Raw genomic sequence first — 17870 nt, forward strand, 5'->3', positions numbered from 1 at the left:
GTTAAAGTGCTACACTCAATATGCCAGCAAATTTGGAAAACTCAGCAGTGGCCAGAGGATTGGAGAAGATCAGTCTACATCCCAATCCCAAAGAAGGGCAGTGCCAAAGAATGCTCCAACTACTGCACAATTTCACTCATTTCACACGCTAGCAAGGTTATGCTTAAAATTCTACAAGGAAGGCTCAAGCAGTATGTGGACCGAGAACTCCCAGAAGTGCAAGCTGGGTTTAGAAGAGGCAGAGGAACCAGAGACCAAATTGCAAACATGCGCTGGATTATGGAGAAAGCTAGAGAGTTCCAGAAAGACATCTACTTCTGCTTCATTGACTATGCAAAAGCCTTTGACTGTGTCGACCACGGCAAACTATGGCAAGTTCTTAAAGAAATGGGAGTGCCTGATCACCTCATCTGTCTCCTGCGAAATCTCTATGTGGGACAAGAAGCTACAGTTAGGACTGGATATGGAACAACTGATTGGTTCAAAATTGGGAAAGGAGTACGGCAAGGCTGTATATTGTCTCCCTGCTTATTTAACTTATATGCCGAATTCATCATGTGAAAGGCTGGGCTGGAGGAATCCCAAGCCGGAATTAAGATCGCCGGAAGAAATATCAACAACCTCAGATATGCAGATGACACAACCTTGATGGCAGAAAGTGAGGAGGAATTAAAGAACCTTTTAATGAGGGTGAAAGAGGAGAGCGCAAAATATGGTCTGAAGCTCAACATCAAAAAAACGAAGATCATGGCCACTGGGCCCATCACCTCCTGGCAAATAGAAGGGGAAGAAATGGAGGCAGTGAGAGATTTTACCTTCTTGGGCTCCATGATCACTGCAGATGGTGACAGCAGTCATAAAATTAAAAGACGCCTGCTTCTTGGGAGGAAAGCAATGACAAACCTAGACAGCATCTTAAAAAGCAGAGACATGACCTTGCCAACAAAGGTCCGTATAGTTAAAGCCATGGTTTTCCCAGTAGTGATGTAAGGAAGTGAAAGCTGGACCCTAAAGAAGGCTGATAACCGAAGAATTGATGCTTTCAATTCTGGTGCTGGAGGAGACTCTTGAGAGTCCCATGGACTGCAAGAAGATCAAACCTCTCCATTCTGAAGGAAATCAGCCCTGAGTGCTCACTGGAAGGACAGATCCTGAAGCTGAGGCTCCAAGACTTTGGCCACCTCATGAGAAGAGAAGACTCCCTGGAAAAGACCCTGATGTTGGGAAAGATGGAGGGCACAAGAAGAAGGGGACGACAGAGGACAAGATGGTTGGACAGCATTCTCGAAGCTACAAACATGAGTCTGACCAAACTGGGGGAGGCAGTGGAAGACAGGAGGGCCTGGCGTGCTCTGGTCCAGGGGGTCACGAAGAGTCGGACACGACTAAACGACTAAACAACAACAACAAACATGTCTCCATCTCTTGCAACCAAATCCTATATTTCGGCAAACATGCTTGCTTATTACATGGAGGTTTCATTTTAACCCAGGTTATTATTATTTTTAGGAAGTATCATTCAAAGAGACAAACAGAAATTTACAAGTTTAAAAACAGAGGAAAGACGTTGATTTCTAACCACCCTGCTGGGAGATCTGTGTTTGATGCAAGATTTCACAGAATCGGAGCTCTTTGCATCTTTAACTGCGTCTTGCAGGATCAACCAGCCTGTGCTATTAACTACAAATGCACATGAGAACGGAAGTTCTCCCTCCTTCTTTGACACCATGGGACTTTGTGAATTAAATGTATTTGGCATAGCTGGATCCCACCCCCCACCCCCACCCCCCCGCTTCCACTCCCAAACAGGCAGCAGACTTTTCTGCTCCCCACACAGTACACAGGATGAGCTCTTGAGAACCCTAAACTGATGCAATCACAATTATCCTGCCCCCAACCCACCCCCAAAAGTCCCAGAGAGATGCATTTTCTGCCGAGTCACAAGAAGTTCCAGACCTTCAGCCGACTCTCTTGTCTCTCGGAGCAGAGATTTTCGTTCTAAAGCTTTGCCATTCTTAACACGGTAATTTCACGGCTTGCTCCATTGTGCACCAACAGAATAATATCCCTTTCTCCGTTCAAGCTCACTTCAAGGCTGGGAATGCGCTGAGGCTGTCCGCGGTAAATCCGGCTTAGCCATGACACCCACACTTTAATTTTTTTTAGATGTTTGGGAAACGGTAGTTCAGTTTCCTTGTGCTGCTATAGTACTTCTTGTTATCCAAAGCAGGTAGAATGTTGCTGCTGGTTAACTGGGGCAGGTACTGTAACTAAGAAGAGAGAATAAAGAGTAACTTGCAGGCAGTTTTCAGTTTAGCAATGGACAGCAATGCAAACTGTTCTGAAAATGACACAAAGGTGAACGGGCAGCTGGGGGCTGGATCCACTCTTTTTTGGCGGTGCTGGTCTTGAATTTATTTTATTTTTTAAAAAGATATCTGTATACCACTATACATAAAGAAATAAAAGTGGTTTACGACAATAGAACCATTCAATGAAACCGTATAACTAAAAAGGTGGAAAGATGCATTATTGTGGAAAGATGCATTATTAAACACAGGCCTGACAAAATAGAAAAATTTCCAGTAGGTGTTCAACGTTTGGCATAGAAGACACCTGCTTAATAATAAAAATGTATCTTCATTTGACGCAGGTGGCGAAGGGACGCAGGTGGCGCTGTGGGTTAAAGCCTCAGCGCCTAGGGCTTGCCGATCGAAAGGTCGGCGGTTCGAATCCCTGCGGCGGGGTGCGCTCCCGCTGCTCGGTCCCAGCGCCTGCCAACCTAGCAGTTCGAAAGCTCCTCCGGGTGCAAGTAGATAAATAGGGACCGCTTACCAGCGGGAAGGTAAACGGCGTTTCTGTGTGTGGCTCTGGCTCGCCAGAGCAGCGATGTCACGCTGGCCACGTGACCCGGAAGTGTCTCCGGACAGCGCTGGCTCCTGGCCTCTTAAGTGAGATGGGCGCACAACCCCAGAGTCTGTCAAGACTGGCCCGTATGGGCAGGGGTACCTTTACCTTTACCTTTATCTTCATTTGAAGATCACAGGCTAGCTTACAACTTAAAAGCACAAGATACATAGCATAATATCAAGAAAGCGAAAGCTTCCAAGACACATTTAAAAGGCCATACGTTGTTTAATCAGCCAAAGGCTTGTTTGAAGAGTGCTTTCTCCTGGCCCCTGAATTGTCCTTGCCTGAGTCTCTGTTGTTGGCAGGGAGTTCCACAGGACTGGGCCAATAACTAAAGGCTCCGTTTATTGTTGTTGTGAAATGAGCCTCACCAAGGTGGGGAATGACCAAAGGAGCTCCTGTAGAAGATCTCATGGATCAAGCTGGGATAAAAGGGTTCAATCCATGCAGTATCCTGGCCCCAAGTTTGTAAATTAGAATCGTAGAATTGGGAGTTACCACAATGGTCATCTAGTCTAGACCCAGGCCTGCTGACCTCTGGCACCACCCATGCCGGTAAAAGTATCACAATAGTTTTGAGGCTGGGACCCCCCTAAACCCTAGAAATTAGTAAATTGCAGATTTTGATTATTTGGGATATGAAGGAAGAAATGCCAGCTGCAGAGGAATTCCTGGGCTATCCTGTGCAAAAGGACCTGGCCAAGCTAGGGCCATTAAGAAACCGCCACATCTTCAATTGTCCAAAGGAGCACGGGCCCAAATAATCATAATCATAATCATAATCATAATCATAATCATAATCATAATATATTATACCCTGCCCATCTGGCTGGGTTTCCCCAGCCACTCTGGGCGGCTTCCAACAAAAGATTAGAAATACATTAAAACATCAGTCATTAAAAACTTCCCTAAACAGGGCGGCTTTCAGATGTCTTCTAAACGTCAGATAGTTGTTTATTTCTTTGACATCTGGTGGGAGGACGTTCTACAGGGAGGGTGCCACCACTGAGAAGGCCCTCTGCCACGTTCCCTGTAACCTCACTTCTCGCAGCGAGGAAACTGCCAGAAGGCCCTCGGTGCTGGATCTCAGTGTCTGGGCTGAACGATGGGGGTGGAGACGCTCCTTCAAGTCTACTGGACCGAGGCCATTTAGGGCTTTAAAGGTCAACACCAACACTTTGCATTGTGCTCGGAAACGTACTGGGAGCCAATGTAGGTCTTTCACGACCGGTGTTATGTGGTCTCAGTGGCTGCTCCCAGTCACCAGTCTAGCTGCCGCATTCTGGATTAGCTTCACAGGTAGCCCCACATAGAGCGCATAGCAGTAGTCCAAGCGGGAGATAACCAGAGCATGCATCACTCTGGCAAGACAGTCTGCGGGCAGGGAGGGTCTCATCCTGCGTACCAGATGGAGCTGAGGGTCAAGACATCTGGGGATCCTGTGCAGGGCTCAGCAGGGACTGCGGTGGCCTGTAGCAGGAGGGTAGTTCCTGGCTGCCGTGCAATTTGATCCCTGAGACCCCTGAAATATCTGAGCAGCCTCTTACCCCGGGGATGTGCTTCCGCGTGGGCCGGTTTGGCTTCCGCGTGAGGGATCTCTCTCTTTCCCTCCCCAGCTCAACCTCTCGGACGCTGTCAAAGTAGGGGTGCTGCAAGAGCTGCTCACAGGTCAGCCTCTCTGCAGGATCCATGTGGAGGCAGCCCTGCGATAAGGGGAAAAAGCAAAGAGTCTGGAGGATGCAGACACAAGCCCACCGTGGCTCAGTGGCAACAGTGCCTGCTTCCCCACACAGAAGGTTCTGGGTTCAATTCTGGCCTGGGAATGTCGGCTGCCTGAAGTCCCAGGCATTACTGAGGCAAATGGACTGATCACATCTCCCAATATAAGGCAGCTTCCTATGTTAAGAACGTAAGAACAGCCCTGCAGGGTCAGACCAGTGGCCCAACACCTGAAATCCTGATCTCACCTTGGCCAACCAGATGCCACAATGGTATAATAAACAAAAATCTGCCCTTATTCCCTTATGGGGGATACAAGAGCCCTTATAGAGTCCTTACATAGGTTTCCTATTGGTAGGAGAGAATAACAGAGGCCAACCAGAGAATATTGAGAAGCAAAGTAGCTCGTTAACCTGATCTTTATTGAATGTTACAACAGGGTGCTCCCCTCACACGCAGGAAAGGAGGGGGACCCCGAAAAAAGGTGTGCTCACCCTTATATAGACATTTTAAATTGCCCGCCCTGGAGTCCAAGACCACGCCCAGAAACATCATACCTAGATCACAGAAAGGGCAGTCTACAACAAAAATCTGAGTGCGTTGTTTATCTCCTGCCTGGCAGGTTACTTGATTGGATTACCTGGGGAGCCTGGCCAGTCTTTTGTAATGACAAATACTTAGTTTCCTGAGCCAGGTCACAGGCTCATCCTATTCATACACAGACGTACCCTTAAGACGGGATTTGTGAATGAAAAGACAATGGGGAGGCTTTTCCATTTTCCTTTGACCTTGCAGAGAAATATATGAGGTCAATTTGGGAGGGACAAAATGGTTTCAGGACTTTTTCTGTGGGGTTTCAGACATGTGGTTTAGATATGCAGTTATGAACATTTATATATATATATATATATATATATATATATATATATATATGACCTTACATTTTTTTCTTTCAATGGGAACGGAAGGCTTGCAAAGGTTTGCAGAGCTGACAAAAAAAGGGGAGGGAAACAGCCCATGGGTGCACAAAAAAAACCCCTTGAACCCAGCAGTACTTAGTGGGCATAGAATGTGAGCTGACTTTGGGGGAGAAGGGAGGGGGAATTTGGGAGAAGGTTGAAATGGAGCGGCAGAGCAGAAACACTCCGCTCTGTGAATGCTTGTTTACTCCCCTTTCCTGGTTTGCTTATATAAAAAAGAAATGGAAAAAGACTGCCGAGGGCTTGGTCAATCATCAACTTAATTGCAAGCTGGCAGCGGAACTGGCTTGCAAAGCAGCGAGTTCCAAATGGCCCTCTCAAATGAGATCTAGGCAAATAAAATGGAAATGGATGGTTAAACTTGCTAAACTGGGTTTCGGTAAAGAAGCAGGTATGAAGGCAAAAGAGCCGTCTCAAAATGCTAGTGCATTTTAATGTGGATGGTAAGCCTGAAATAAGGGACACAGGTGGCGCTGTGAGTTAAACCACAGAGCCTAGGACTTGCCAATCAGAAGGTCGGTGGTTCAAATCCCCGCAATGGGGTGAGCTCCCGTTGCTCGGTCCCTGCTCCTGCCAACCTAGCAGTTCGAAAGCACATCAAAGTGCAAGTAGATAAATAGGTACCACTCCAGCGGGAAGATAAATGGCGTTTCCATGCACTGCTCTGGTTCGCCAGAAGTGACTTAGTCATGCTGGCCACATGACCCGGAAGCTGTACGCCGGCTCCCTCGGCCAATCAAGCGAGATGAGCGGCGCAACCCCAGAGTCGGTCACAACTGGACCTAACGGTCAGGGGTCCTCTTAAGCCTGAAATCTCGTCCCGCCATTGGGGACTGAATCTGGGACCTTCTACATGCAAAGCAGCCTATTGAAGCCTGGCCCAGCCTCAAAAACCCACAGTACTTGCTCACCTTCATGAGTCCGAGGGCCGAGTAGGAAATGCCTGGGAATTTCATTTCTAGAGGCTCCTGGGGGGGAAAAGAGGACAAAATAATGAGCATCATCAGCTTAGAGGTTCCCTCTCCCCTTTCATGTTTTTATTTCAATCAAAAAAACTGAACACTAGTAGTAGTAGTAGTAGTACTAGTAGTAGTAGTAGTAGTAGTAGTAGTATTAATAATAATAATAATAATAATAATAATAATAATAATAAAAACACAATAATTTATTTATATCCCGCCCTCCCCAGCCAAAAGGGACACGGGTGGCGCTGTGGGTTAAAACACATAGCCTAGGACTTGCCGATCATAAGGTTGGTGGTTTGAATCCCTGCGACGGGGTGAGCTCCCATTGCTCGGTCCCTGCTCCTGCCAACCTAGCAGTTCGAAAGCACGCCAGCGCAAGTAGATAAATAGGTACCGCTCCGGCGGGAAGGTAAACGGCGTTTCCGTGCACTGCTCTGGTTCGCCAGAAGCAGCTTGGTCATGCTGGCCACATGACCTGGAAAAACTGTCTGCGGACAAACGCCGACTCCCTCGGCCAATAAAGTGAGATGAGCGCCACAACCCCAGAGTCGGTCACGACTGGACCTAATGGCCAGGGGTCCCTTTACCTTTCACCTCCCCAGCCAAAGCCGGGCTCAGAGTGGCTACAGTTCTATATTTGAAGAACTCGCTCCCTGGACTGGTCAGAAAGAAGAAGCACCAATCTTGCCCCTTTGGACCTGGAGACCTTCAATTTTCTGCTCCGTTTCCAAGAGTGATCCTTCCCTCCCAAACACTGAAATGCGGGCGCAGATGTCCCAATTGCCAGCGTCTACGTGTCTCCGAAGCCACGTCCAGGAGCCAGCCATTCCACTGAGCTGGTCGCTAGATCCCAGACAATGGGCCTCATCTCCAAGCAGCCGAAAACAAAAACGCAATCCTTTGCCTGGAGACGCAAAAAGGCCTTAAAAACCTAGGAAGCGGAGGAGCCTCCTATGTCTTGTTTGCAACAGGACTTGTGCAAGGCGGGGGGGGGGGCTTTCTCACCATGCTTTCTGGGTCTGGAACTCTCACCCCACTGAAGAACTGGTTTGTGCTGAAGACTTGCTGGTGCCTGGGAATGAGGTCCCCTTTGGAGAAGAAGGAAATCGAATCACACTCAAATCCGCATTTGTTCTGCATTTCTAATAACTCGGTCTTTTAGTGTGGCAGCACCCAAACTTTGAAACTCCCTGCAAACTTCCTTGTTCAGACCTGCCTGCCCAGATGTTTAGAAAGCGGAGGCGAGTCTTAATCCGTTTTTAGTCTGTTGCTCTTACAACTTATTCCCCGAACATCTTAACTTATTGTCGTTCGTTTTCCTTCTTGACAAGTCTACTGCTTTACCTTGTTTGTAAACAGCTTCCAGGGGTTTCTTTCCACAACAAAGCAGCGGATAAATTTCATGAAACAAATAAATAAATTCAAACATTCCTGCTGGCAGCAGGAGTATCTTAGTATCTTGGGGGGGCAATTGCTCAATGTGGGGTGCAAGACAAATCACGTATGTTTACGCAGAAGCATCGCCGCCAAAGCAACCAGCCCCAAACTTGCACCTTAGCCAAAAACAGGCATTCCTACACATTTCCTCTGCCACATCCCATCATCCTTTTTTTCTAAAATCCTTCCTGTTTCTAAGGAAGACACAAATAGCACTTGTCAGGGGCTCAGGAGCAGAAGCACAGGGAAGAGGGGAGATGGAGAGCGAAGGGGAAGAATCTGAGGGCAGCGTAGGGGAAGATGACAGTGGCCCGAGAGATTCCATGAGCCTCTCCAGCGAATCGGAAGATTCACAGAAGGGGGCGCCGGTGGCCAGGGCAAGGGGGGTCCCGGGAGGGACGCACCAGAAGCTAGGGGCCAGCAGCGACTCCCAAAGCAGCAGCTGGAGATCGGGACCAGTTTCCCCACCAGAGCGTAGCGGGGGGGGAAGAGTCCCATGAGTCAGGGCTGACCACGCCCCTATCGCTGAGTGAGGGAACGGAGGGGAAGTCAGATCCAGCTGGCCCCCCCGAAGGGGGAAGCAGTGACAGGAGCAGTGTAACGGTCAGGAGGAAGGTGGCCGGGTGGGCGCGCGCGCCAAGTTCAAATGTACAGGCGCGCGGGACAGCAGGGAGCTCGGATTGGGAGCCAGGTCCTAAAGCACGCCGGAGGCAGGGGGAAGAATCCGGGGACTCAGCATCAGAAGAGTCCAGAAAGGGCAACACCCCGGCGGGCAGACAGACCCAGAGGAGGAAAGAACAACGGAAGAGGTGGAGTAAGGCTAGAGTCTTAAACTGGTGTCTAGGGGGAGGAGACTCAGACGGAACTTCGGCGGTCTAGGGTTTAAGACGTAGAGGTGCGCGCTACGGCTTTGGAATGGAAACTGAACTTCAATAAAGACTTTTGTATATAACCACGACCTGGTGTTGGTCCTCTGTGAGCTGGGACCTTGGGCAGCTCTGACAGCATTAAACAAGCTTTCAGTCCCACAAGTGGATCTCCCCTAATTCCCAGCTTTTTAAAAGATCAATTTGCTGGATCCTTGCTGCGATGCAAAAATCAGTTTGGGCCAGAGGTGGGGAATTCATCTTATGAAAGCTCCTGCAACCAGCTGATGGCTGGGGGCTTGCAAAGTGCAGTCCAAGATGGATCTTTGCAGGAGACTGCAAAACTGCCTTTCAGCCCAGAAGCAAATTCCCCTGCTCCACACCTGGTGGGAGGAATGGCTTGGCCATAAACTGCCCCACCACCAGTCTATCCTCTATTTTTTTGCCAGAAGCGGCTTAGTCCTTTATTAGGCATAGCAAACCACACATTATCAAACAGACACCGTATACAAATGGTGCAAAATACGAGCTCAACATAACAAGGTTTGTCCCGGTCAGATCTTTAACTCCAGAGAAAATCAATTTGCATATAATACAATACAGCCCATCACCCATCAATTAAGAACCACTAATTCTCTTTATAATGACCCGGTCTTTCTACATGGACAGCACTCAAAAATTCAGCCACTATTAAAGTAATTTGATCATTCCTGTCTGAAAGCAGGTCCTGAACCATTGGTGGCAGTGGCGTAGCGTGGGTTGTCAGCACCCGGGGCAGGACAAGTAATTTGCGCCCCCTAACCCGTGGATTTGCACCCCCTAACCCGTGGATTTGCACCCCCTAACCCTAACCCTCAGATGTTGCGCCCGGTCCGCACCTGCACCCCCCACGCTTTTCCACTGATTGGTGGCAAAGAAATCAGTCTATGCAGTCTGCACAGCGCTCCCTTTCGCTGTTCTGGCTTCTGGGATAGCTGCGCAGCCTGCATTCGCTCCCTAAGATGCACACACATTTCCCCTTACTTTTTAGGAGGGAAAAGGTGCGTCTTATAGAGCGGAAAAATACGGTATCCTCTATTGCCGTGCTGATGTCCTTGGATGGAAGAAGCCACCTTTGACCCCCAACTCAATTCCCACTTGGCTCAGTAGCCTGCACTGTGAAAACCCAAATGCAAAGGCAACTGGGCAACTGCTGCTCAGCTGATGAAGAGGGAAGGAGGCTTGTTCTCCACCTTCCACGGGTGTCTTACACTTCCATGCCCCCTTTCCAACAGTCTTCTCCCTGGCCAACCTGTCTCTCTCAAAACAGTGTGCAAGTCCTGTGCCTTATAGTGGGGATTGTGCAGGAGATATTCCAAATGGGCCATGCGGGGGACACCTCAGGCTACATTCCCAGGGCAGTGTATTTCGGGCTCACTGTCCGTGGAAGTCTACTTAATAGTGATCCAGAGTAGATTTGAGTGTATAGTTAGCAGAGTAAAAACTTGAACCCATTGCAGGATTTCCCAAAAATAGACCAGAGGCAATTTCATCCAGCAGAGCTTTTACTGCTACTGAAGGCAAATGAGCATAATGGCCACAAATCCAATACATTCAGGACTGGCACTGTCCCTAAGAAATCCAGTTGCAGCAGACTTAACAAACTTACAATTACTTAACTTATAATAAGTCTAAACCTTAACACTCAGCATACTACCAGAAAAGAGAGACAGAAAGAGAAAGTGAAACTCAGGCTCCTTCTGGCCTTACTTTTATAAAGAGATAGGAGAACCAGTTTTAACCAGCTGTACTCAGTTTCTCTGAAGGTATATAACCCAAACAGTCATGAACTTTCTGCCTGCTTCTCTCACACAGAGAAGCTTCCGGAACCCTCTTGAATTAAGTAGAATAGGAAAGATCTCTACACATCAGATCAATACTTTCTGCACTAAGAAATGCAAACTGACACTCACGACCATCCCCTCCGTGTTACGTTTCGCATGACGCGTGAGCTTTCGCACGCCATAGTGGAATATAATGCAGGTTTGGTTCTCTTTTCTCGGTTATTTGCTTCCGGTGAAAATCCATTTCCAAATGGAAACGAATGCCATAATTGCATTTTATTCCACTATAGTTCCACTACCTTCCACGGCAATTACCACGGAGAGGAGAGTGAGACAGATTCTAGCCAGCTGCAGTCAAGAAAAACGCCTCTTTGTTTCCTTGGCACCTCTCAAGGACTTACCCAATGTCCTTCTGATCAGGTAAAGCTGGTCCACATCCGATTTCCCCGGCCACAAAGGGATGCCAGACAGCAGCTCTGCAAAGACGCAGCCGATGGCCCAGACATCCACGGGGGGGCCATACTGGGTGTCCCCCACGAGCAGCTCGGGAGACCGGTACCACCGAGTGGCCACGTAGTCTGTGTAGTAATCGCTGGGTCCAGCTGGATAAGGGAGGGTGGGAGCAGGAGATGAGAATTACACACGAAAGGTGATCTATCCAACAATCGCCCCGAAGGGTCAAGGGTGCCAGAGGAGCTCCTCCCTTTCCCGATATATTCCTCCTTTGCTGAATTTTGTTAATACATTCCAAGGATTATATAGGGAAAGCAGATGCTGGGGAAGCCATGCCCAGTTGCTTAGCAGATAGAGAGACAGAAATTGTAGCAATAAATAAAGGCACTTACTGAGGATGCGAGCAAAGCCAAAGTCACAGAGTTTGATGACAAAATGCTTGGTTATGAGGATGTTCTCTGGTTTCACGTCTCTGTGGATGCACTGGAAGCAAAGGAAGAGCTGTCAATGTGACAATCAAGTAGAAAGCTAGAGGCTTCACCTTATTTAAAACTGGGGGTGGCAAATGGGGACCCCCAGTTAGGATCTAGCCCTTGATGCAGTCTGGGCCTGCCTATTATTATTATTATTATTATTATTACTATTAGCATATTGAAAAGCCCACTTTTGTCTGTAGGGATAAGGAAGAAAAATGGTAAAAAACAGAAACATTCCACACTGTAATAGTTCCCACCCCCCCGTACCTAACATATGAGAAAAGTATTTATTTATAGAGACAGTCTGTACTGCCATATCATAAAATATCAAGGTGGTGTACAATATTCAAAGAATCCTAAGTTTTGTTCTCCACATTTCCAGAACAGTTTGTGGTTGTTGTTGTTTTTAAAACAACAACACCATCCTCATGAGAATTCATCAGCCTTCTAGTGTGGGTTTCTAATATACACAAGTTTGCAAGCTATTCTGCCCAAGACGCTAAGTTTTGCAAAGCAATTCCCCCCTTAAACAATGCACTTTTGCATGCTTTTTTTAAAATAATATGTGCATTTTTATGAAGTCTTTATCCTAGTTATTTCACACAAAATACTTGGCCCAAGAGCTGCACTGTGAGGTTTCAGAGAAGTGCAAAGTTCAAAGATCATCTGCTTCCGTCTGCGAATATTTTGGAATGTGTGACTTAGGTAAACCCCCCCCCTTTAAATGCAAAGCGCCAACTTTCTCCCCTATCTCTAGCAGGCCCCACCCCTTTCTTCTCCCTTCCTTCGCACCCCAGGGGGCTGCAAGCGGGTGGGCAGGCTGCTCTGGCCAGAGGTATGATCTGATCGCTTGCAGAGTGAGGCCAGCGCTGGCAGCCAATGGAAATAGGGTTAGGGAGGACAGATGGTAGGGGAAATGGAATTGCAGGTCGGTTGTGCTGACAGCAAGACTTACGTTGTGCTTGTGGCAAAAGTTCACTGCCTGGAGGGTCTGCCAAGTGATGCTTTTCACGAGGTGCTCCGGAACTCTGCAAAGAGAATTAAAAAGAGGAAAAGGAGGAGAGAGCTTGAAATTCCACAACCGCTTGACACAATTCCATCAGCAAAGGGAAGGGATGGTGACAGCGTGTATTCCTGCACTGGGGTAGTAAAGCAATTTTTTGGTTTGGTTAACTGCCTTGGTCACACCAGCAGAGCATCAGCTTAAGACATAAGAATGACGTTGATTCGGAAGAAGAAGAGGGTTTTCTTTTAATTCTTTATTTTTATTAAAGATTTTATTGGTTTACAAAAGTATGTGCAATGTCTCTCTCTCTTTTTTCCAAGTAACATTTTTTACAGATCAGTTTCATTTGTTGAGACATTAGGAAGAAGAGGGGGGAAAGAGGTGGAGGGGGGAAAGGTGAGTGGGGGTGGGGTCGGGTGGCGATGTTTCTATTTTCCTTAATATACCATATGTGGGGTTTTGCGTCAGTGTTGCTTGTGCAAGTCCTCTGCTATTCACTTGTGTTCCTTTGGTGGCGAGAGAGGTTGGGGTTGGCCTAAGGTGCGGTCGTTCATTTGTGGTTCGCTGTGGTGGTCTTTGTTTTCATGTGTGAAAGGTTAGCCATATTGATTTGGATGCTGTTGGTGGATTATTGTCATTGTCTTGTTGGGCTGTGTATGTAATAAAGGCAGTGGCGTAGTGTGGGGGGTGCAGGGGGGGCCGGCCGCACCAGGCGCAAAATTCGGGGGTTAGGGTTAGGGGGCGCAAATCCACGGGTTAGGGGGTGCAAATTACTTGCCTTGCCCCGGGTGCTGACAACCCACGCTTCGCCACTGGATAAAGGGGAGCCATACCAGGGTGAAGGCGTCTTCTTCCATTTGTCCCCGTGTCAGTTTCAGTTTATTGGTTAATTTTTCTACATGATCTCAGGAAGAGGGCATTTGCTCAATATAGGCAAATACAGGTTTTCTCTCCTCAATCCACGTCCAGGGAATTAACTCCTCTTCTGTATCAACCATCCTTTGTAAAGATCAGTGTTTATTTTATTTTATTTTATGTTTGTTGTTGTTGTTGTTGCTGCTGCTGCTGTTGTTTTTTTTTTATAAAATTTTTATTAGGTTTTCACATTTTATAAAACAAAAACAAAAACAAAAACAAAAACAAAACATATATATTTTTGAACTCTTATTTTCATTACCCCCTTTCCCTGACTTCCCCCCACCCCCTCTTCATACATCCCAATTCCAAAAATTAGTTCAGCAAGTTCTTATCTCCCATCTTTAACATATTATTGTTATTTTTAAACTTAATCCTTTTTACTTATCCAAATTTAATTTATCCAATTCTCTTTTAAACATTAAATCTTTTTTTTTCTAAGGTCGACCTAATTACCCTTCCACGAATTTCTCCCTTTGTATTTTTGTTAATTATATGTCATAATGGCCAAATACAAAAATCATAAAATTTTGAAATTCTGTTCTCCCCTCCCTCCCTACCCCAGTTTCCATCCCTTCCCAAGCAATTATCCTAGCCCGGATTCCTCACATCAGAGGCCTTCAAGTCTCTGTCAGTCTCTCTCTGCCGATTTTGTTGGTAGCCCTTTTTGTTGGTCCTCAGGTCTCGAAGGAATTCTATCTCAGTCACATCATATTTTCTTCCATCCAAGATACTTAATAGCAGTTGCTGCAAAAAGTCAGTTGATCTCCCATACTCAAGGAGGAAGTCCCAATCATATTTCTTTACTCTTTTGAATTCCAATATTCCAAGTGCTCCCGGGACTTCCTCCTTCATCTTTCTCATCTTTCGCAGATTTGTAATCCAAAGATCTTCTTCTTTATTTCCTGACAATATGGGCTTCTGATTGATATTTTCCTGCACTTTTTCCATTCCTTCTTTTCTCTCCACCTGTTCCAAAAATGTCTCTTCTGGTTCAGCTGCAGATTCCTTATCAGGCAAATCCTTTATGCATTCAGCAGAGTCGTTTGTTTTGCAATTCAAGGTCATAAGTTCTTTGTTCATAGCCGTATTCTGCTCTTGCAGGATTCCCACGAGAAAAAACATTCTTTCTATCTCTACCAGTAATTTTCCCTCTGCAGCCATTGTAATGTCTCTAGTTCCCCGCCAGGGGGATTACAGTTGCTTGATAGTCCTTTTCCAACAGCCCGTTACTTTGTTGTTTATGACTACGTTGTTTCCAGCCACCTCAGTTCAAAAGCAACACTTTTAGTTCAGAAAGTTATTAAATAACAAAGTTCTTAAATTTTAGCCGCCCGTTTGACAGCTCCTTTGACAGCTGTCAAACTCCTTGTTCTTTTTCCTCCGGCTCGCACACAGGACGCTCCCGGGTTCGGGAGGGGGGGGGGTTTACACAAAAGCTTCCAAAACTCCTCACTTTCTCTCCAGCACAAAGACTTCTTCTGTCAAACTCATGGAAATATTTTTTATCTAACACCAAAAACAGTACTCTCCACCTTAGTCCACCGATCCTTGCTTTAGATCGTTTGTAGATAGGGGGGTGCGAACTTCCCTTTAGCACATCCCCCGGTTGTACCGAATTCAAAGATATAGATTTTAAAGTCCAAATTCCATTCTACTCACGGGTTATTTGTTTCCAGTCCAAATTTTGGGAAAAAAGTCAGCGCTGTCCGGCCATGGCACGCGGCTTTGCTTCACTGAAGTAGCGGTCTACTCTCAGCACCACGCCGCTCCCCGTACCCTCTCCGTAGCCTTTAAAAAGGCTCTTCGTGGGTCAGGGAGGGCGCTTAAAGGTGCCCACCGAGTCACCAAGTCCGCAGGCTTCCGCGCCTGCGGTTTCTGAGGGTCCCCGCGTCGCCGGCGCGGTAGGACCCGTCTTCAGCAGAGCCAATTCCCTCCGGAGCTCGGAGGGAATCCGCCATTAGCCGATCGCGCTAACCCGGAAGTCTGCTGCTGCTGTTGTTACTTAGTCGTTTAGTGGTGTCCGCCTCTTCGTGACCCCCTGGACCAGAGCACGCCAGGCACTTCTGTCTTCCACTGCCTCCCGCAGTTTGGTCAAACTCATGCTGGTAGCTTCGAGAACACTGTCCCACCATCTCGTCCTCTGTCGTCCCCTTCTCCTTGTGCCCTCCATCTTTCCCAACATCAGGGTCTTTTCCAGGGAGTCTTCACTTCTCATGAGGTGGCCAAAGTCTTGGAGCCTCAGCTTCATGATCTGTCCTTCCAGTGAGCACTCAGGGCTGATTTCCTTCAGAATGGAGAGGCTGGATCTTCTTGCAGTCCATGGGACTCTCAAGAGTCTCCTCCAGCACCATAATTCAAGAGCATCAGTTCTTCGGCAATCAGCCTTCCTGATTGTCCAGCTCTCACTTCCATACATCACTACTGGGAAAACCAGAGCTTGAACTATACGGACCTTTGTTGGCAAGGTGATGTCTCTGCTTTTTGGTCAAAACTCTCCACTATGACCTGTCCACCTTGGGTGGCCCTGCACGACATAGCTCATAGCTTCTCTGGGTTATTCAAGCCCCTTCGCCACGACAAGGCAGTGATCCATGAAGGAGTATTTTATGTTACTTAACATAATTCACAGTCCCACTCAACAACAACAACATCAAAACACCTCTAAGCAGGAACCTGAAATACCTGCGATGAGCCATGTTGGATCAGGCCCCAGGCCCATCAAGCCCAGCATCCTGTTCTCCTAGTGGCTAATCAGATGTCTATTATGGGAAACCCACAAACAGGATTCAAGCCCAAGAGCCATCTTCCCCTACCTGGCTTTCCGGCATCTGGTATTCGGAACCATTGCTGCCTTCGACTGTGGAGGGAGGGCCTAGCCATTGCGGCTAGTAGCCACTCACTGAACATGTGCTCATGTGCGTTGGAAATAAACAGAGCTGTCTTGTGCAATGTGCAAGGGACCTTTGGAACTCCCTGCTGCAGGACCTGCGGTTTCCAGAAACTGGTATTCAAATCCATTGCTGCCCCCAAGTATGGAGCCTGAGCCGAACCATCGTAGCTAATAGCTATCAATAGCCTTTTTCTGCTCCATGAATTTGCCTAATTCTCTTTTTTAAAGCCTTCTAGGTTAGTGGCCATGACTGACTCCTGTGGCAGCGAGTTCCATAGTTTAACTATGCACCGAAAACCCCAATATCTCTCCAGGTAGGTTTGGCGAAAACGTTCGTCTGAAACCTGGTGGGCGATTGCAAGTCAACACCAGTCGACAACACTGAGCTAGGCGGACAAACAGTCTGGCTTTGTATAATGCATCATCCTCTGTTCACACACAGAGATTGGCCGTAATTTAGTGTCAGAAAACTTGCTTTGAATGCAGAAGGTCCCAACGTAAGGAAGCTCAGAGAAGAAGCTGACACAACTTTTAAAACTTTTCATGTGAACAGAATCAGCAATTCTGAAACCATTGTGCGGAGAAAAACGGGGTGATAAAAATGACAAATGAAAGGGGAAAGGGATCTCGCAGGCGCCGGAACCAGTGAAAGTCACAATAGCTGCCCCGGTGTGACTTTTAGGAGACGGTTTATTGCTGCTGCTGCCACATACTGCAGGCAGTGAAGGAGACCCCCTGGCAACTGCTTGCACAGGACCACCCTTGGCCCCGTTCCCCCAGAGATGGGGTCTCATCCATGGGGAATCCGAAAACCATGTGTCCCACAGGATGGCGGTTGTTTTTTAAAATGTCGTACTTTTCCAGTCCAACATCTCAGGAATTCGCAGCATGTATGGGACTTTTTTTCCTCCTTGTCCTGAAGATTTAAAATGAAAATCATTTAAATGCCTTTCTTTTCACGATGGCCGCACCCCAGACGGCAGGTCCAGTTCTTAACCCCACACTCCCTAAAACACAGGTTGTGGTTTGGCTGGAGTCTGTGGTTTGCTTGATTCTCGGAGCAAAAACGCTGTTGAGGCCTGATATAAAAAGAGACGATATAAGAAATATGCAACTGTGCGGTATAAGGTAATTGATAGATAAAGTACAGTGAGATTAATTGGAAGTCATTTTTAATTTCTTTCTTTATAAGTTTTATAACTGATTTCAGTATCGGGAGTATAAATGATGCTAGTTATACTAATTTTGTTGTTTCTTATATTGTGGTTGTTTGTTTGACTTCTTCATTATTTGTTTGTTTGATTGTATGTTTGTTTATTTGTTCGTTTGTCTGTCTTCCCATAAATGTACCATATTTTTCACTCTATAAGACGTACCAGACCACAAGACGCACCTAGTTTTTGGAGGAAGAAAACAAGAAAAAAAAT

The 17870-nt window shown here is 47.0% G+C and overlaps 1 protein-coding gene across 4 annotated transcripts in view; it reads right to left on the minus strand.

Annotated features, from left to right (window-relative positions):
* Nucleotides 1–1476: 1476 nt before the first annotated feature.
* CDKL1 (cyclin dependent kinase like 1) overlaps nt 1477–17870 on the minus strand; it is a 33963-nt gene continuing 17569 nt past the window's right edge. For all 4 annotated transcript variants that reach the window (XM_079957060.1, XM_079957063.1, XM_079957062.1 and 1 more), the window contains exons 5-11: nt 12585–12657; nt 11546–11636; nt 11102–11302; nt 7580–7662; nt 6521–6577; nt 4458–4613; nt 1477–2270 (exon numbers count right to left, since the gene is read on the minus strand). In XM_079957060.1, coding sequence (XP_079813186.1) covers nt 2163–2270; nt 4458–4613; nt 6521–6577; nt 7580–7662; nt 11102–11302; nt 11546–11636; nt 12585–12657 — 769 coding nt within the window. In that variant the 3' untranslated portion in view covers nt 1477–2162. The remainder of the gene's footprint in view (nt 2271–4457; nt 4614–6520; nt 6578–7579; nt 7663–11101; nt 11303–11545; nt 11637–12584; nt 12658–17870) is intronic.

Source organism: Podarcis cretensis, assembly GCF_951804945.1.
Source record: "Podarcis cretensis genome assembly, chromosome: 1".
In the NCBI taxonomy this organism is placed as follows: domain Eukaryota; kingdom Metazoa; phylum Chordata; class Lepidosauria; order Squamata; family Lacertidae; genus Podarcis; species Podarcis cretensis.